Source organism: Medicago sativa, chromosome 4 (assembly GCF_051527215.1).
Source record: "Medicago sativa cultivar Bolivia chromosome 4, Bolivia_mono, whole genome shotgun sequence".
NCBI classification, from domain to species: Eukaryota; Viridiplantae; Streptophyta; class Magnoliopsida; order Fabales; family Fabaceae; genus Medicago; species Medicago sativa.
Window position 1 is genome coordinate 61,077,079 of NC_140752.1, and position 21,967 is coordinate 61,099,045.

The 21,967-nt window shown below is 33.8% G+C and overlaps 1 protein-coding gene across 1 annotated transcript; it reads left to right on the plus strand.

Moving 5' to 3' along the window:
* The first annotated feature begins 8,107 nt into the window (after positions 1 to 8,107).
* LOC146930391 (uncharacterized) lies at positions 8,108 to 16,425 on the plus strand. The gene is made up of 7 exons (XM_085701940.1): positions 8,108 to 8,835; positions 8,968 to 9,036; positions 11,970 to 14,301; positions 14,390 to 14,704; positions 14,786 to 14,885; positions 14,962 to 15,789; positions 16,379 to 16,425. The coding sequence occupies exons 3-6, from the start codon at positions 12,005 to 12,007 to the stop codon at positions 15,739 to 15,741; spliced, it is 3,492 nt and encodes a 1,163-aa protein (XP_085558066.1). The 5' UTR covers positions 8,108 to 8,835; positions 8,968 to 9,036; positions 11,970 to 12,004; the 3' UTR covers positions 15,742 to 15,789; positions 16,379 to 16,425.
* The last annotated feature ends 5,542 nt before the right edge of the window (positions 16,426 to 21,967 follow it).

The following is a 21,967-nucleotide window of genomic DNA, read 5'->3' on the forward strand; positions in this document are numbered from 1 at the left end:
CCGGAATGCAGGTTTGCACCGACTTTAAAATACAAAGAAAAATTAAGAGTGAATTAGGAAGTAATAGACGCGAAATGGGATCATTTTGCGAACAATATGGGGCCCCTCCTTTAAGAGCCCCTAGCAGTAAGAAAACTAAAGAAAACTCTAATTCTAAAAGAAGGAGTTCTCATAAACACAAACATTACAAAACTATTAAAGAGAAGGATAATCAAGATTATTATAAAAGTAACAAGAAAAGTTCGGGAAAAAATTACAAAAAACCTCATAAATCATCTAAAAATACTAAAGAGGTTCAATGTTATAAATGTGGAAAATTTGGGCATTATTCTAATAAATGTAGAGTTAAAGAAATTAAGCAAATTAGTAGCTTAGATATTTCAGAAGAATTAAAAGAAAGTCTGGTTAATACTTTACAAAAATTAATGTTAGAATCTGATAAAGAAGAATCGGTAGGAGAATATTCCTCAGAAAAGGATTCTAATAACTCCCTATCTGATTTCGAAGATCTTAATCAATTAGAATCCTGGGAAGATAACATTCAAGATCGACCAGAAGAAGAATGTTCTGGTTTAGATTTTTGTAATTGTAATAATTGTATTAAAACGATTAATGTACTTACTAATAGTCAAGCTGATAAATTAATTACTATTCTAGATAAAATGGAAGATTCTGAAAATAAAACCGCTTTTATGAAACAAATTAAAGATATTATAGAAGACAATAATATTCATAAAAATGATGTGCACAAAATAGAATTTAAGGAAATTATGAAAATGTTTGAAGCCCCTAAGGAGGTTACTATTAAAGATTTGAATGAAGAAATAAAAGTCCTAAAAAACGAAATTAAGCAATTAAAGGAAGCAGATAACTATTTTAAGCAAAGAAGTGATGATTTAGAATTAAAATTCTTAGAATTACAAGGACATTATATATTATCTCAACAACAGAAAGGAGAAACCTCCAATTCATTTAAAAATAAAAATGAAGAAGGATACATAGCCAATATCGCTAGAATTATATCCCATAAATGGCACGTTAAAATAGAATTAATAGTCCATGATCATACATATGTATTAGATGCATTAATAGATTCTGGTGCGGATTTAAATTGTATTCAAGAAGGATTAATTCCTACCCAATATTACGAAAAAACTAAGGAAGTTCTTGCGGGGGCTAATGGGGCTAGATTGCAGGTGGCATATAAATTGTCTAATGCAAAAATTTGTAAAGACCAAATATGTTATAAAACTTCATTTTTATTAGTTAAAGATATGAAAGAGAATATAATTTTAGGAACACCCTTTTTAACTTTATTATATCCGTTTATGGTTAATGACAAAGAAATAATTACTGAAGCTTTAGGAAGAACCGTAAAATTTGAATTTATACATCAACCTAAAATAAAAGATATCAATTCAGTAAAAAGAAATAATATTTCTGCATTAAATCAAATAGATTTAAAAAGAAAACAAATTAATTTTATAAATAAAGAAATTCATTATAAACGGATAGATGAACAATTAGAATCTAAAAAGATTCAAGATATAATTAAAAATATACAAGAAAAATTTATTAAACATCTGTGTTCAGATCAACCTAACGCTTTCTGGAAAAGAAAAGTACATACGGTATCTCTACCCTATGAACCTAATTTTAAAGAAATTAATATACCTACTAAAGCTAGACCTATACATATGAGTGAACAACAATTAAATTATTGTAAAAAAGAAATACAAGAATATTTAGATGTATTCACCTATTAGTAGATCATTAGAATTTGTCACAAAATTCCCCGATAAGATCGTCGACAAAACTCAATTACAAAGATTTTTGGGATGTCTTAATTATGTGTCTGATTTCATACCCAATCTTAGAATTATTTGCGGCCCCTTATTTAAAAGACTTAAGAAAAATCCTCCAGCTTGGGATGATACCATGACCACTAGTATTATTAATCTTAAGAAAATTGTTAAAAGATTACCTTGTCTAGGGATTCCCTGTCCTAATGCTAGTCTAATAGTAGAAACCGATGCTTCAGATTTAGGATTTGGGGGTATATTAAAGCAAGTCTTACCCAGTTCAGAAAAGGAACAAGTTGTTAGATTTTATTCCGGAACTTGGACTGGACCTCAATTGAATTATAGTACTATTAAAAAAGAAATCTTAGCTATTGTTTTATGTATTATGAAATTTCAAGATGATCTATTTTCAAAACCGTTTGTATTAAAAACTGATTGTAAATCAGCAAAAAGTGTTTTGCAAAAGGATGTTAAAAATTTAGTTTCTAAACATATTTTTGCCAGATGGCAAGCATTACTTGCATGTTTTGATTTTGAAATTATGCATATTGAAGGTACTAAAAACGCTTTACCAGATTTTTTAACAAGAGAATTCTTGCAGGGAAAAACATGAGTTCAAAAGATAAAACCTCCAGAAAAGATTCTTATGGCCCTCCATTACCCTCCGCAGATAAACAGATTGTAGTAGGATCATCTCCTACCTACATATCAAAAATTTCTTCTCCTAGTTCCTCCTCCGGAACTGGAGCCCAAACTGTGCTGGTCGCACCATCACAGTTTAATCAGAGAATTACGACTTCACAAAAGTCATCTGGGTCACCATTAGCTTATTATTCTCCTCCTCCTTTGGAGAGGACTAATTTTATTACAAAAGATATTGCTCTGCCAATTATTCCTTTGGAATCTCATTACTGCCCTGAAGGGTCATCATTATTACAAATTACTTCAAAAATTTTTCCACCAGGCTTTTGGTTTCTACCAAAAGATTTATCAAAAACTAGAGAATATTATGAATTCATTTTAGTTGATTCAGACTCTATTATTCTGACTCATCAAAAAGAGAATTCATCTATAAAATTTTCTAAATTCAAAATTAATAAAGTCTTATCTCCATCAGATTGGGGAATGGCTCCTTACACTAAAAAATCCTTTTCTAGGGTTTTTTCTCCACAACATTACAATTACTTTGATTATATGGATGCTTGGAGTTCCTTCTTACACTTGCTACCATTTGAACATACCTGGTTTATTTGGTTTAACAAGAATATCTCATTATCCTTCCCCAATTGGTTCGTACAATGGTTTGAGGTTTATGGTCTTAACAAAACCATATTACCTGATTATGCCCTATCAGCTTATGAGCGATTCTCACAAGCAACTACTTGCCCCAAACATAAAAGTCTTTTGGCTTTTTGTGCTGTTTTTGGAATTACCTGGATTACCGCGTGGTCCTTTGCCACCCAGCAAATTTGGCCCGAATGTACTGGACAAGAGTTAGTAAAGAAAATTAGAATTAAATGGTGGGTTAAGTTCAATCCAGCCCTTTTAAACACCAAGGTATTAGATGAATGGTTTAAAGCTAACCCCAACAAATGTAGAGGAGTATCTGTCCCAGAAGAATCTGCATTTCTAGCTACTAAATCAAAATTAATTGCTTCACTATCATCTACTTCTGATCCTAATAAATTCTTAGAAAAATTACATGAAGCGATGTCTACTGTGTCTGGAAGTGACAGTGAATCAGCCACAGAAGAACAATTACAAGAAAATGAAGACGATTGCTATGGAATTATTGATTAAAGCTGGTCATAATTATTGTTGCGAATATTACTTTTGCTTTATTAAAAGTTAGTTGTCGTTTTGTATTGATTACAGGTCATGTCGACCATTATGTTTTACTATTTAGCCAAATAACTTTGTCGGCCACGTTATTTGTTTTACCAGTGTCGGCCATGTATTATATTTTCAAATCCGGTGTATAATTTTGAAGTCCGGACTTCACTCTAGCCTATATATTAGGAAAGTCTTTCAGTTGCAAAGGCATTCGAAGTTTGCAAGCATAATCCTCTGCAAGCATTCTTAGATCCCTGAGCTCTGAATCTCTTGTAAGTTTAAGTTTTTTAAGTTCCAAGTTTTAAAGTTTGTAAAACTTTCTATTATTGTAAGTTTTAAGTTTATCATAAATGAAATCATGTTTATAAGTTTTAGTATTTATATCATTAATTTTGTACCTAGAAATTATTTCAGTTTCGAAATTGAAACTAACTCTTTAATTACAAGTATAACTCGCATGCATTTAACTGTATTAGTTTTCCCAGAAGAGCAAAGAGCTGTATTAAGAGTTTCCGCATCGTAACTTATATATATATATATATATATATATATATATATATATATATATATATATATATATATATATATATATATATATGATCTAGTTGACAATGTGCATTATTGAACTAATATATTTTGATTATATTTTTCTACTAATTCGTCTTGATGAATATTTTTCAGATATTAAATTTTCATTTTTTTTCTTCTAATAAATAATTAAAGATATTAAATATAAAAAAATATGCATTAATATCACTTAACATGGGACGGAGGGAGTAACATATCAGAATTTTTTTGAACCCTAAAACGAAATGAAATTACCTGTTCGACCTAGTATGAGATTTATTTATTCAAGTGATCCATTTTTAGATATTTTTTTTGTCTTGTAATGGTATAATTGCCACCTACAATGAAAATACTGTCAAAAAAGTGACATGTGGCACCCATTGCCATTGGTCGGTCTCAGTTGCTACTATCGATCGCCATTTGGATTTTTTTTTTGGCTTGTTGTGGTATACCGCCACTGCCACTTGCAGTGGCAGGACTACCAGAAAGTGCCACGTGGCCAAATCACACGATGCCATGTGTCCATATATGCTGGAAAATCTTAAAATTGCATGAAATATCCAAATTACTCCTCCAGGGAATCAAACCACCCCCATGTCACACATAAATCATACTACTTTACCGATGTGCCACCTTTCTTATTATTATTGTTGAAAACAATTTCACACACAATATCTTAATTAGGTTTTTTTTTTGTCTTCCTTTTTATTAATGGGTGTGCAACATGAACCATCCATATTTTTTATTTTTTTAATATTATTTTTATCAAAATAATTAAAATAGGAGATTTGACACAAACTTCCCCTTCCGTTAGAAACATTAAGTTCTCGTAAGTTGAAAAAAAAAACGCATGTGCTTCTCATTCCTTTCACTCTACTTATAAATTGCATACACACCTTTTCAGTTTCTCTTCTCATTGTTGTTGTAACGTGTTCTCATTTTTTCCATCATCGATGCTTTTCCTCTATGGAAGCATTGGACAACAGCTAGATCATTGGGTATAGTTGCTTTCATATTCATCCTTGTTCGTTGCATTGGGTATCGTTTCTTACATCGTCATTCTCATCCTTGCTCGCCATATTTTTCATCTTACCGTCATTTTCTGCAAATTCGCGGTGTTCTGTTCAATATTTTGTTATGCTCGTCGTTGTTTTGGACTCATGTTTTCGTCTCGCTGCTATTTTCGTCTCGCCATTGTTTTCGTCTAGTTCGTTCTCATTGTGAGTGGCGTTACTGATGACAGAGCATCATATGACATTTTGGCTATCTTTTTAGTACTTTTGCATTGCATTTGAAGACAAATAAGATGAGAGTTGGAGGAGTTGTCAATGGTTTGAGGAACATATTGTATTGTTTTTACTCGAGTCTTTGTCATTCAGTTTTATCCTAGATCATGCAACTCCATAGGTGTTTTGAGTGTTTTATAGTGAGGAATCATGTAAATCATCAAATCAAGACATCATGTGAAGGATCAAGAATGAAGAACTGGAGATCAAGGGTTCTTAAAAGGTTGTTGAAATCTCAATTGAGGGGCTATCTCATGCGCCCCTGCGCCTAGGACAAGATTACATGCTTCCTCAGGCGCCCTTGCGCCTGGTACTGGGTAAGAAACCCTTTTTACTTGTTTTCCAAGCTAGATCGGCAAATAAAGCCCAGTTTTCATTAGAAGTTAAGGTTTGAGTTGTCTCCGTCATTACTATGTTCTTTAGAAAAATGTAGTACACTACTCTGGTGGGTCCTATACGAGTTATCTAAAGAACCTAGTGTGGATTTTACCGTCATGACACATTAAATCAATGATTCACCACATAAGTTGTTTTATTTCTTAAAAGATAATTCCAATAAAAATTAAGGGGGGATTCAAGGAAACCCTAATTGTTGTTAATCATCTGAATAAAAACACTTAATCTTACATTGGGCAGGGCAATTTAACCCTACAATTCTAATCGCTTTATTTACTTTTTTCTTTTGAAATAAGTTTTACTAATTATTAAGTTGAACGATAATCCCTGTGCAGAACGATAATCTTACTACTTTACTACTTGTTGCGATTTGGTGCACTTGTCAATTTCGTCCATCAGTTACCTTCAATGTTCATTCTATACATATAGATTATATGTTTGTTTGATTAATTTTAATAGATTATTAAGATCATCCTCTGTTTTAAATTCAGATTGTAATTAGATGACTTTCTCCGACGATGACCGTGACAGCGACTACCTCCCACCCGGCTGCAGCAACAGGTACTCCGACAACACAAACCCCAACAACGACGCTTCAAACGATCCCAACGCAAACCCGTGGGAAGTCATGACTCATGATCCCCACACCGCAAATATTTGTACGCAGGTACTTTTCCATTTTTGTTGCATTTGTTTTTTTTACCGTTTATTTGTTCTTAAAGGCTAATCTTTTATTTACCATTCTTTGTTGCACCTATTGTTATTGACTACATTCTTCTGTTTCAGAACCTATACTGTGCAAACCGTATATTTAGCTTGTTAGGTTAAACAATGAATATATCGAATTTTTAACTAATTTAATGTGCACACTTATTTTGGATGGACCTGCATGTCGATTTACATGGTTAACAGATTAATTGACTTTGTCTTACACAAAATCATTGACCATGTGTATATTTCATTGTTTTAGACGTGAGACAAGAGGATTCTACCCTAAACCAATCAATTATTTCTATACGGTCATCTTACCAAAAAAGGTAACAAATCATTTTTTTAAGCTCTTCTAGTTTTATTCTTATTATTATCTGTAGACTTTTTTGTCAACTAGTTGCTTATTGATTGTTGCATAAGGCAACTGGTCTAAGATTAGACTTTTTTGTAAACTAGTTGCTTATTGATTGTTGCATAAGAAAACTGGTCTAAGATTAATGTAACTTTATAGTCCATTTATAATCTATTTTTCCCCTTACAGAACACAATCAAAGTGCCATTAGATTTTGCCAATAATTGGGCGAAAGAGCTAAGGGTTCAGAACCAATATAGTGTCATCCTCCCTAGGGGGCAAATCCTTGATGTTGAAATGATATGGGATCACACACTTGTGTACATGCAATCCGATAGATGTGTGGCGGAAGAATGTGGTTTTAATGAGCCGACATGGGTGGAACTGAAATATGTGATTGAAGGTAATAGGTTTGTCATGACTGTCTTAACTGATGCCGACAAGGTGTTAGGTTGTTCAAACAAGTATCCATCTCTATTAGAATTTGAAGTCGAAGATGACAAAAATGCCGTAGAACCATATGTTCCTGATGACGATTGTGTTATCCTTAAACATCCTCCTGATGGTTACGGACCTTTGTTGATTGAACTACAGGATGCTGATTATGACAATGAGGATTTGAGTGAAGACTACGAAAACCAACATGGTGATGGAGATGTTGGAACTGAAGGTGGTATTCTGATGACTGAAATGGAAGATGCTGATTATGATAATGAGAATGAGGATGAGGAATTGGTTGATTACTATGCTTTTGCTGAAGATCATGGCCAAGGTGGTGGTAATGATGTAGATGGCCAAGGTGATGGTAATGATGTTGAGAATGTGTTTGGAAATCATCGTGGTGATGGTGGCACTGAAGAATGTGGTGGTCATTATGTTACTCGTGAAGATGATGGTGGTAATTATGCTGATGGTGATGAAGACTCTGACCAGGAAGATGAAGAAGATTGATGAGTCTTCATCACCATCAGCATAATTACCACCATCATCTTCACGAGTAACATAATGACCACCACATTCTTCAGTGCCACCATCACCACGATGATTTCCAAACACATTCTCAACATCATTACCATCACCTTGGCCATCTACATCATTACCACCACCTTGGTCATGATCTTCAGCAAAAGCATAGTAATCAACCAATCACTACTAAAAAAACGCGAATTAGAGACGGATTTTAGGGAGGGACAAAATTCCCTAACTAATTGTGACGGAATTAGGGACGGATTTTAGTATTAAATACAAATATTTAATTGCCAATTATTAGTGAGGGAATGGTTTAAACATCCCTCACAAAATATCCCTCACAAAACATCCGTCACTAAATCCCTTGCAAAATTGATGAGTTAAATGTTTGTTAAGGAATTTGTCATGGAACTGAGCCCTCTCTAACGATTCCCTCACTAAAATCGTCACTAATGTCAATTATATAGTTGGTGAGGCAATTAATCCCTCACAAACAATTAATGAGAAAAGTGAATTATTCCCCCCAATTGTTTCACGTTTTGGCTTTCCCTCTCTTATACTAAAATATTCCCCCTCTTTTTTTTTTCACAAACCCTAAAATAACATTTTTCCCCAAAATTTGGCTCCAAGTTTTGAACCCAAAATTAGAATGTTCTCTCAAATTCATTGAACCCACAAAGATGAAATCAGTACCAAAATCACTTAATACTCCCTCTCGTTCCAAAATTTTCCCCCAAATTCATTGAATCTTCACTTAATCTCAGAATCCTTCCTTCGTTTGTTCTCCCAGAATCGTAATCTTCACCAAAAATCTCTCAAATCTTCACTTAATCTCGCTGAATCTCTCCGAATCTCACCGAATCTCTCAGAATTTCTTTCTCTGAAATCTTTCCTTCTCATCGATGAACTCACACTCATGGTAACATCTCTCTCTCTCTCTCTCTCTCTCTCTCTCTCTCTCTCTCTCTCTCTCTATCAATCAAAGAATTTAATTTATTTTTTTATTTTTTATATTTTATTGCAATTTGTTTTGGGTTTTGTGGTGTAACAGTGAACTCACTCTCCTTTCTGAATCCAAAAGTGAATCAGTGAACTTGCTCACACACATTCTCTGAAACAGGTGAATCCAAACCCTTACCTATGTTTGTTATTAATTTTGATTTTTAATTTTGTATTTTGAATGATTGTTGTTGAAGACTGAGATTATTTAACTTTTGATTTTGTTGAAGATTGGTAGTATAAGACTTGTTTTTCAATGAATTCGTGTTGGACTTTCTGTTTTTCAGCTATCCTTCAGTTCCTAGGCTTGTGCTAGAATTGGTTTTGTAAGCTGTTAGGTTGCAATTTAAAAAAATAACGGTTTTGCAGCTAAACTGCTACTTCAATTTTACATGGTATATATTGCAAGGTTAGAACATTAAAAAAGGATGATATTGTAAAACAAATGCAAACAGAAATGAAAAAAATTGTAAACAAAGTTAGTTAGCAAGATTTTCAATCAATCGAGTTTTGGCTAGAAGAATTTACATTGATGAAATATGTGTCCTTAAACTACCACACAATAGAAAGTTTTAAATAATTTTTAGAAATGTTAACTTAACTACATCATATATGGTTTTAAATAATTTTCCTAGGCTGCACTATGGTTTTTTTTGAAACAGCACGTATATTAATTGTCTTGCACAAGAAGTACGACAGGCTGAGAATGATACAAAAGAGAAGGCATGGCATAACTTCACTACTCAACCGTAGGAAGTTAGTGCACATCCTGAAGGCCAAAAACAAAGGCTGAGATGCCACAACCTAAACCAAACTGATAACAGCCAAACAAACACGAAACAGCCGGCCAGAACCTCTCAGCAACCAAAACTGTCACGCCACAGCCTGCACACAGACTCCTAGTGCTAACAACCTATGTCAAGTTATTGAAGTATTATTAAATGAATAACCAAAAAATATATTAATACATGAACGGTCTTAAAATATAATTTCAGGTGTCTAAAACAATTATTAACATATGTACATGAAGTAAACATGTCATCAGAAATTGAAAGAGGATAAGTGATAATCACAGATTCAGCCCAACGTATAACCTTTATCGCCAGTCAGTTTTGTGTCTCAACCATTATAATTTGGAAATTATATTTAAATGCCAAACAAGGCGGTTGAACGCAACTGAGTTTGAATGGATCAAACTCAATCCACTGAAGAACCTTCACCAAAGGAAATCAGCCAATTTTACCTGCTACTGTCCAGAGTTTCCCAAAAGTCGCTCAACCGCTGCATGATCATTCCCTGATGTAGCAATAAGAGTCGGCTGCACTATGGTTGTATGACAGTTAGCAGGTTTTTTTGAGTTTGTTTAGCTTTCCCTGATTTGTATTGTTGCGTTTTGATGTTGGTGAATGTTGTGTCTTTATGGTTACTGTTACGTGTCTTGTTGGAGTTTTGCCTCTGCTAGTATGTTGGTGAATTTAACTTTTTGTTTTGTTCTTATAATACTTTACAAAACATAAAGTTAAATTCAAGCTCTGTCAAGTTATTATATGAACATGACCGACAGTCCAATATATTGTCTATTTGTGATAGATTAAACCCATTTTCAGTTATAAATAATAATGTGATCCAAATGTTCTTCATATTTCACCAAAAATTATAACAAGACATGTAGGCTTGTAGCAAAAAAATATATAGATGTAAGCAGGTCTAGTAAATGAAAATTGAGTAGGTTTTGCTTCCTGCTTGTTTACATGCTCTGTTGCAGTCCTATTTTATTCATTTATTGGTTTTCCCATAATACATTTGTATTGCATAAGCTAATGGACATTATAGAGCATGTAAACAAGTGAGGGTGTTTGGGACTGTTGTAACAGTGCTGCTGTTGTGGCTGTTTTGGTACTGTCTTTTCTTGAATTAGACAGCTTGGTGCCTGTAGAAACTGTTAATGGGGTGCTGTTTTGATTGCCTGGGCATTAGGGGCTGTTTTTACTTTATGCAGCTAGCGTTTTTGTGCTGCTATTTTTTCTGTTTGCTCCTGCCCTGTATGCTTATGCGTTGGGGTGTATTTTGTTTGTTTTTCGTACCGACTCTTGTCTTGAGAGTTTTGGTGCCTATTAATAATATTGGCTTTTCAACAAAAAAAAAAGTACTTTCTAGTTGTGTGCAGGGATGTCTTTTTAGCATTACCTCCCAACTAGTTATGTGACGGATCTTCACTTTCAAACATAATGTTTAGCAAGATAGCCAGCTGACATATCATATATTGCACCGTCAAATCGAAATTAATATGTATGCCTATCTCTCTTATTTGCACTGTGCATACTTCATGCATTTGAGTGGAGCTAATACTGATGTTGCATTAGTTCTTTCTTGTGACACTCAACCAAGCTTAGTAGTTACTTCTTCAAAAGTTGTTAGGTATATTATACAGGTTTTAAAAAAAGAAGAAAAAACATGTTAAATTGAATTTGGACTAAACTTTGTGTTGGTATATTATACAGGTAACTTTATAAGATTAACTAATGTCTCTCTGTAATTAAATACTAGCAAAAGGATGGTAGTTAATATTAAAGGTACCTCTCTATATGAGCCTTAATAGTATTTACCTGTTTAGCTGCCGCAGCTGCAAAATGTGCTGCTGTTGTCGTTGTTTTTTTGTTGCGTGATCAGCGCCTGGTGTTTTTTGTTGTGTTTGATATAATTTTTGAAAGAAATTAAAAGTTTTTTTACCTACTGTAGTAATAATGCAAAATGAGCCTACTGGTAGTATAATGTTCCACTTATATACTTCATAATCTTCTACTTTTTCAGGTAAACAAATGCTTCTTCTAGATGTTTTTAAAAATAATTTGGTGTTGTTTACATGCTCTGTTGATGTGCTATTCCATGTTGTTTACATGCTCTGTTGTTGTGTTTGGAACAAGATTTGGTGTTGTTTACATGTTTTTAATGTTATATTTGATTATTAATAATTTGGTGATGTTTACATGTTTTTAATGTTATATTTGATTATTAATTTGGATTTTGATTGAATGGATGTTTTCTCACTCGCAGTTCTTGAACCATTCGTTTTAAATAATACATCACCAATGGAAGTACCTGAAAATAGAAAGTGGATGTATAACAGAGTTGATTGTTACAAGAACATTACTGCAGAATTTAATACTGGAGTTCTGGAGTTTATTAAGTTTGCTTTGGAACAAGATAAAGATAACATTGGAGGAGGGGATATCAGATGCCCATGTAATACATGCAAGTGTTTGAAACATGAAAGTCCAGCAACTGTGAGGGCACATCTATGTTTGAAGGGATTCATGAGTAATTATTATCATTGGACGAACCATGGTGAGGAAATTCCCCCGATTCCGCAAGTGGCTGTTAATCACTCTTATTATGCAAGTAGAGGTCAAAGGGAAATGTTTGACAATTATGAGCAATTAGTAATGGATGCCGCGGGACCAGACATTGGCAACTATCTGGATCAACAAGGTGAAGACGAAGGAGACCTAATGGAAGAATCTCCTAACGTAGAAGCTCAAGGATTCTTTGAATTGTTGAAGGCCGCACAATCTCCTTTATGGGATGGTTGTGATAGATATTCCGTGTTGTCAGCTTCTTTAACAGCATTAAATTTGAAAGCAGACTATGGTTTTTCCGAGGGTTGTTTTAATTCATTGATGCAATTTATGGGAAATGCATTGCCAGATAATAACCGCATGCCAAAAAAATTTTATCAAGCAAAGAAGACGGTTGCTGAACTAGGGTTGTCAAGTATGAAGATTGAATGTTGCCCGAAAGGATGTATGTTGTATTATAAGGAGAATGCTGCGCTCCAAAGTTGTAAAATCTGTGGAGAGGAGCGGTATAGGCATATTAAAAAGCAGGGAAAGGATAAATTAGTACAAAAAAAACATATGTGGTACTTTCCGCTTGTTCCGCGACTACAAAGATTGTATTCCTCCATACAAACAGCTGGTGAAATGACATGGCATCGTGATAAACCTCGGGAGAACGGTTCTTTGTCTCATCCTTCAGATGCAGAGGCCTGGAAACACTTTGATGAAAAATGGCCTGACTTTGCTCGAGATCCTCGAAATGTTAGATTAAGTTTGTGTTCAGATGGCTTTGCTCCATTTGACATATCGGGCCGAAAGTATTCTTGTTGGCCCGTGATTGTTACCCCTTATAATTTGCCCCCATGGATGTGTATGAGAAGGGAATTTATGTACTTGACCATTATAATTCCTGGCCCGGACGACCCAAAGAGAAACATTGATGTGTATTTGCGTCCCTTAATAGATGAATTGAAAATGTTATGGGAGGATGGGGTTATGACTTATGACGTGTCCTTGAAGCAAAACTTTTTGATGAAGGCTGCTGTAATGTGGACAATTAATGACTTCCCAGCCTATGGGATGTTAAGTGGTTGGATGACAAAGGGAAAACTAGCTTGCCCAATTTGCATGAAGCAGCACTCTAAGGCATTTACCCTAGATACTAGTAAAAAGACCTCGTGGTTTGATTGTAGTAGACAATTCTTAGCACAAAATCATCCATTTAGAAGGAATAAGACTGCATTTACAAAAGATAAAGTTGAGACGTCAATTCCTCCGCGAAGGCTGGGTGGTGAAGAAGTTTGGGAAAGTGTTAGAAATATACCAAGTGCAGAGGAATCCCAAGAATGTAAACCACCAGGCTATGGGAAAGAGCATCATTGGACAAAACGGAGTATATTTTGGGAACTTCCATATTGGAAAACTCATCTTCTCCCACATAATCTTGATGTAATGCACATCGAGAGAAATGTATTTCTTAATATTTTGTTCACAGTAATGGATACCAAAGGCAAGACAAAAGATACTTACAAATCTAGGAAGGACTTAGAAGCACATTGTAAGCGTAAGGGCCTGGAGCTTAAACCTGGTAGGAATGGTAACTTTGTAAAACCAAAGGCACAATATACATTAACCAAACAACAAAGAACAACTGTATGTGAATGGGTTACAAAACTTAGACTTCCAGATGGTTATGTTTCGAATTTGAGTCGATGTGTTGACTTCAAGGAAGCAAAGTTGTCTGGCATGAAGAGTCATGACTGCCATGTATTCATGCAGCGTTTGATACCATTAGCATTTAAAGCCTTACCCAAACCTATTTTGAACACACTTACCGAATTCAGCCAATTCTTTAGAGAAATCACATCATCAGTGTTGAGTGAAGATAAATTGCGTAGTTTGGAGGAAAACATTGCAATCATTATGTGCAAATTAGAACAAATATTTCCTCCAAGCTTTTTCGACTCAATGGAACATCTTCCTATTCATTTACCTTACGAAGCAAGAGTTGGTGGTCCCGTGCAGTATAGATGGATGTATCCATTTGAAAGGTAAATTTTTCTACCTTATATACTCTCTTGGTTAGTTATCTTAGTTATTTCTTCATTTATCTAAGCTTAATCTTAATTTTGTCTGTAGGTTCATACGAACTTTAAAACAAAAGGTAACAAATCAAGCTTATGTGGAAGGTTCGATTGCCAAAGAATATTTACTAGAGGAGATGTCTACATTAGGTTCCTATTATCATCCCGCTGATGTTCCGTCGAGGAGAACACGAGTGCCTCGGAACGATGATGGAGGAGAAGATTTTTCAGTTAATCCTACATTGTCAATCTTTAACTATCCGGGTCGTCCTTTTGGAAAACGTACGAATTCTAATTTTACTGATAGGGAAATGAAAGCTGCACATCTTTATGTGCTTTTAAATTGTCCTGAGGTGGTGCCTTACCTGAAGTAAGTATTCCAAAGTTTAAATTTGCACACATGTATTGATTGTTTATGAAGTCAAATTTAATGGATATTTTACATGTGCAGCATGTACTCCGGTTTGTTACGAGAACTAGACCCCGAGTTGAGTGAACCAGATTTGGACAAACAAATTTCTGCAACATTTCCAACTTGGTTCAAAACACATGTACGTGAATCTCCATAGTTTCAAATTATAGTACTTAATTTATTAGGTTGAATTTACAATATTTTGCCTAATATAGGTGCTTGATTCAAGGAATGAGATAAATGATGTGCTGTTAACAAGTTTGGCATGGGGCCCTCTTAGAAATGTTATCAAGTGGCATAGTTATGTTATTAATGGCTACAAGTTTGTGACAAAATCTCGAAATGAAGGGATGAGTACAACCAATTGCAATTTATGTGTTCGGGGAGGGCAATTAGATTCTTTAGAAAATGATTACTATGGTGTTTTGACTGACATTGTCGAATTAGAGTACACCGGTCACCCTACAAAGAAGGTGGTTTTGTTTCAATGTGATTGGTTTGATCCGAGCTCTCAAGGGACCAAGACGGATAACTATGGCAATGTTGAAATAAAAAAATCTAGGAAATATCAAAATTATGATCCTTTTATATTAGCCCAACAAGCAGATCAAGTTTACTTTACATCTTTTCCTGAAGGGCAACAAGGTTGGCTAGGTGTCATAAAAACCAAGGCCCGCAGTAACATTCAAACTGTGGAAAAAAAACAGCAAACAACAGATGCATATCAAGATGATGATGCTAATACACTACCTATAGTTGTTTCAAATGATGATTTTCAGCAATGTCTTGTTGACGTTAATGGTGTAGCCGAAGAAGTGCCAAACTCTTTGTTGAGGAGAAGTGCCAAACCCATTGTTGAGGATGATGATGATGATGAGGAGGAGGAGGAGGAGGAGGAGGAGGAGGAGGAAGATGAATATGAAGGGGAGGAGGAGGAAGATGAATATGAGAGGGAGGAAGATGAAGATATGTATGAAGATATAGATTCAAACTAAGTCATTGATCCAAGCAAGTGGGTTTCCTCAAAATCAAAGGATATTGCTGTAAGTTACTACTTCATGACCTTATTGAACTTGATGAATATTTAGTCTATTTTTAAAGTAGTTGAACTATGATATGGAGGTTCTGCACTGATGCTAATTGTTAAGAACTGATGCTATTTTTAATTGTTTTAATAGTTCTGCACTGAAATAATTGTTCACTGATGATATTTTATGGAGGTTATGCACTGATGCTAATTGTTAAGCACATATTAAGAAATAATATAAATGTACCTATGACGTAGATTGAGCACTACCATTTCAATTTTCTTTTTTTTTTCTTCCATACCAATCCTAACTCCACTTGATTATTTTTTTGACATAAAGAACTCCATATGAAACTATGTCCATATTTAAGAAGCAGATTGAGAAAAATAATGAATTGTCTTGATAGGACGATATATTAGAATGTTAGTTTGTTTGATGCTTCTGGAAAACTGATATAGGCAAGCAGTGAACACATCATAAGTTTTTAGGACAACATACCGGGTAAAAATCAACAACATTGTTTTTAGATAAGGTTTTAGGCGGTGGATTTTGTTTGTTTGTTTGTTGCTGTTATTCATCTGTTATTCACTCTGCTATTTTGCAGCTTGTTTTTCTGTCATGGGGTTTGCTGTTCTGCTTTTTCCCTCCCTCTCCTTTCTGTTGAGCGGCTGTTGGTGTGTTTAGTTTGGTGTTTTATGGCCTGTTCATAGGTGAGGCAGGGGTATGCTTGGTACTCGTAGGTATTCTACTACCTCAGCGATTGATGCCACCTTATTTTTGGTTTTTTGGGTTGTTGGTAGTTCCATATATTTGCGGCTACAATTGTATTTTTCCCTTGTATCCGCGAGTTTTTTTGCTTCTTGCAATGGCTCGACGTGAATAAATTTCCTTGTGACTCTTTATGTATTTTTGAGAGTTTCCTTGTGTCTCTTTATGTATTTTGAGAGTTGAACAATGGTTGTAAACTTATTGAGAGTTTCCTTATGACTTTTATGGTGACAAATGTATGTGTTGGCTATGAAGACAATTTATGAAGTGGTTTTTGTTGTATATTTATAATTTCCAACAAGTTCAATATGGTTTAATATAGTAAATGCATATACAATATTAATATAATCAATTAATGAAATCTGGTTTGAAATGGAACATTAATCCGCTGATGCAAATTTCTGTTTGAATTAGTGAGGGAAATAAATTTCTCACTAAACTTGTAGTTTGTGAGGGAATTCAATTTCATCACAATTTATGCCTTCAAAATTTGAGAGGGAAAACCAATCCGTCACTAATTACTGACGGAAATATTGGTAAAAATTGATGGAATAGTCCCTCACTATTAGAGAGGGAACAAGAATCCCTCACTAATTACTGACGGATTTGTCCAAGGTTTAGCACATTTCTGGTTCATATTTAGTGACGGATTTATATGATTAGGGACGGAATGTATCCGTGTCAATTAGGGACGGAAACCAAAATCCCTCACAAAAATTTAGCAAGGCCAATATTCTTAAGGGATTACCGGTCGTCACTAAATCCCTCACTAAATTCGTTAGTGAGGGAATTATGGTAGTTTAGTGACGGATTTCTACCCTCTCTAAAATTGATTTTTCTAGTAGTGAATTCCTTATCCTCATTCTCATTGTCATAATCAGCATCTTCCATTTCAGTCATCAGAATACCACCTTCAGTTCCAACATCTCTATCACCATGTTGGTTTTCGTAGTCTTCACTCAAATCCTCATTGTCATAATCAGCAACATGTAGTTCAATCAACAAAGGTTCGTAACCATCAGGAGGATGTTCAAGGACAACACAATCGTCATCAGGAACATATGGTTCTACGACATTTTTGTCATCTTCAACTTCAAATTCTAATAGAGATGGATACTTGTTTGAACAACCTAACACCTTGTCGGCATCGGTTAAGACAGTCATGACAAACCTATTACCTTCAGTCACATATTTCAGTTCACCCATGTCGGCTCATTAAAACCACATTCTTCTGCCACACATCTATCGGATTGCAAGTACACAAGTGTGTGATCCCATATCATTTCAACATCAAGGATTTGCCCCCTAGGGAGGATGACACTAAAATGGTTATGAACCCTTAGCTCTTTCGCCTAATTATGGGCAAAATCTAATGGCACTTTGATTGTGTTCTATAAGGGAAAAAATAGATTATAAATAGACTATAAAGTTACATTAATCTTAGACCAGTTTCCTTATGCAACAATCAATAAGCAACTAGTCTACAAAAAAGTCTAATCTTAGACCAGTTGCCTTATGCAACAATCAATAAGCAACTAGTTGACAAAAAAATCTACAGATAATAATAAGAATAAAACTAGAAGAGCTTAAAAAATGATTTGTTACCTTTTTTGGTAAGATGACCGTATAGAAATAATTGATTGGTTTAGGGTAGAATCCTCTTGTCTCACGTCTAAAACAATGAAATATGCACATGGTCAATGATTTTGTGTAAGACAAAGTCAATTAATCTGTTAACCATGTAAATCGACATGCAGGTCCATCAAAAATAAGTGTGCACATTAAATTAGTTAAAAATTCGATATATTCATTGTTTAACCTAACAAGCTAAATATACGGTTTGCACAGTATAGATTCTGAAACAAAGAAAAATGTAGTCAATAACAACAGGTGCAACAAAGAATGGTAAATAAAAGATTAGCCTTTAAGAACAAATAAACGGTAAAAAACAACAAATGCAACAAAAATGGCAAAGTACCTGCGTACAAATATTTGTGGTGTGGGGATCATGACTTCCCATGGGTTTGCGTTGGGATCGTTTGGAGTGTCGTTGTTGGGGTTTGTGTTGTCGGAGTAACTGTTGTTGTAGCCGAGTGGGAGGTAGTCGTTGTCGCTGTCACGATCATCCTCCGTTTCAACTTTATCGTGCAAGAAAAAAGGTTATACAAGACATTAAAGGGGTTCACGCACTTTCATTTAATGACTTTTCAATTTAGGTCGGTCTTGCTTTAGAGGCAAATCCTGGATTTGAAGTAAGAGTTGGAACTAAAAATCACCAAAAATCAACTCTAGATCAATATAATCAAGGTAAGAGTGTTGATAAGGATCAATATTCGAAATTGGTATACTCACTTCTCCATAAAAGTGTACCAGTAAATGCACAAATCCTGAGTTAGGTTTATCACCAAAACCTAAAACATCGTGTAAATAGAAAAGGTGAGTAAATAAGAGGCATCAACCTAGTCATGACAAGTGACAACAAAATAAACACACCAGATGAGTATTGCATTGATTTAGGAAGAGATACATAATATGATATAGTTAGTGAAAGAATCTCTATAATCTAAATTACAATAGAAACTTATTACTACAACTAATAACAATAAGAATTTATTAGGTCATCTAATTACAATCTGAATTTGAAACGAAGGATGACCGTAATAATCTATTAAAATTAATCAAACAAACATATAATCTATATGTATAGAATGAAGATCGAAGGTAACCTAAATCACAAAGAGAACGAATTGGATGAAAACAACAGTGAGACAAAAATAGCGGCGAGGCAAAAACGTGAGTCCAAAACAACGACGAGCAGAACATAATATTGAACAGGACAACCACGACTTTGCAGAAAATGACGGTAAGATGAAAACGGCGGCGAGCAAGGATGACAACGATGATGGAAGAAACGATACCCAATGCAACGAACAGGGATAAGTATGAAAGCAACTATACCCAATGATTTAGTTGTTGTCCAATGCTTCCATAGAGGAAAAACATCGATGATGAAAAAAATGAGAACACGTTACAACAACAATGAGAAGACAAACTGAAAAGGTATGTATGCAGTTTATAACCAGAAAGAAAGGAATGAAAAGCGTGTGCGTTTCTATTTTTCAACTGACGCCAACTTAACTTTTCTAACAGGAAGGGAGGTTTGTATCATGTGATAAAATAGAGGGTGAGTCTCTATCATTTAAAGAAACCTAAGGGGAGGTGAGTTTATTTTTCCCTTTTATCTATTTACGTTTTTTATATAGGATATTTAATATTACTCTTTCTATATATTAATATATTTTATCGTTTAGCTCATTTATTCTAATGAATTTTTGGAACAGGTGCAATTTATGAATCAGACAAATATAGCTAATTACAGCAATTTAACACTTTGTAGTACTTTTGATAATCTATGACATTGACTACTCTAAGTTTTTCATACTTAGCCTTACTATTCATGAAAACTTTCTGTTCAAAAGATGAGATTTTGGCTTGTGGTTCTGATTGAGAGGTATGAGGTGGTGTAGGGTTTAGGGTTAAATAAGTAAATGGTCTCCCTAAAAATATCAACATTTGATTTTAGTCCCCCTAAAATATTTCTTAGGCTACATTTGATTTTAGTCCCCCTAAAATATTTCTTAGGCTTTTGGTCCTTCCAAATTTTCCATCCATGAAATTAGTCCCTACTTTTTAGTCAACTTATGTCTAACCTTTATATTATTTAATGAAATTTTCCAGAAGTAGGTAGAATATTATGAAAATATTTTCCAAAAAAAATTAGAACTTTTTAACAAAACATGAATTAAATATGAATTTTTATGTTTTTGGTGCTAAAAAATTCATATTAAATTCATGTTTTGTTAAAAAAAACATAATTTTTTCTTTGGAAAATATTTTCATAACATTCTACCCATTTCCGAAAAATTTCATTAAAAAATATAAAGGTTAGACATGAGTTGACTAAAAAGTAGGAATTAATTTCATAAATTGAAAATTATGAAGGGACCAAAAGCATAAAAAAAAATTAGGGAGACTAAAATCAATGGTTGGTATATTTAGATGAAATATTTACTTATTTAATCCTATATATAATTATAGTAATTATAAAAATTAAAAGTTGGGAAAATTACACTAACCTTTGCTAAGATCTTCTCAAATTGACAAACACTTTCTTTCCACTTTAACTTTAACGCCATTTAATCTCCAATAACTCTCACAAAGCATTTTTCTTCCACTACTTTACACCAAATTAAAAAAAATTAAAAAAAACTGCAATTCCATTATATTTTTTTTCAAATCTCTTATTTTCCTCTCTTATTTTCCAAGATGATTTGATGCTATGTACATTTTGAAATTCCAATCAGCCATGAAATTAAACTTTATATATTTATTTCATATCATAGTTTACTCTTTACCTCCAGTCATTTTCTGGCTCTACCACAGGCTAGTTATTGACTCTTTATATGATGATCATCTGCCATGGAAAAAGTCTTTAAAGAAATAAATTTGTATATATGAACAAAAATGATATTTTGTCTCGTAAGAATGACTTAGTTGACAGTTACAAGGACAATATTATATGTACAGAATGAGAAAAAGTTTCATGATTTATTTTCCACATATAATGAGAAATTATAACCACTGAAACTTTTCTTTTATTAATTCCTTAACCATAGCAAAATTCATTTTCAATAACTATTAATAATTTAATGATCATATTTAAGAGAAACACAACGCAAATCAATTTATATGTTACTTAAAAATAAATTAATGATGGAGATTTATCTTTTTATTATAATTTAACGATCATATTTATGAAAAACACAACGCATATCATTTTAAAGAGATTCCTTACAAATTAGAAGAATTGATCGAGTGTCTTGATTTGAATATAACCATACTTCTTTTATGGGTTAATAGGCTTTTACCCCCTGCCAAATATGCTTTTGGTTTACCCCCTGTAAAAAAAAGTTTGGAGATCCCCCCTTGTAATTTAAAGATTCTTTGGTTTTAGACCCTCGATGCATATGACTGTGCATTTTAGCTTATGTGGCAGGGGGTAAACCAAATTTTGCCTATATGGCAGGGGGTAAAAGCCTATTAACCCATTAATTTATGCACAATCATATGCACTGAGGCTCGAAAACCAAACAATTTTTAAATTACAAGGGGGTCTCCAATCTTTTTTTTATACGGGGATAAACCAAATTTCGCCTATATGGCAGGGGGTAAAAGCCTATTAACCCTTCTTTTATTTAGTAATAAAAATCATCATGTAACTTTTCTAAAAAAAAAAAAAATCAAAAATCATCATGTAACTCTCTTATACAAGTACAAAACCTAATTAAAGGCTCAAGCTTTTTCTAAATTGCAAGCATCAACAATGTCATAGACAAATTGATAAATACCCTTTTCAGAAGAACCA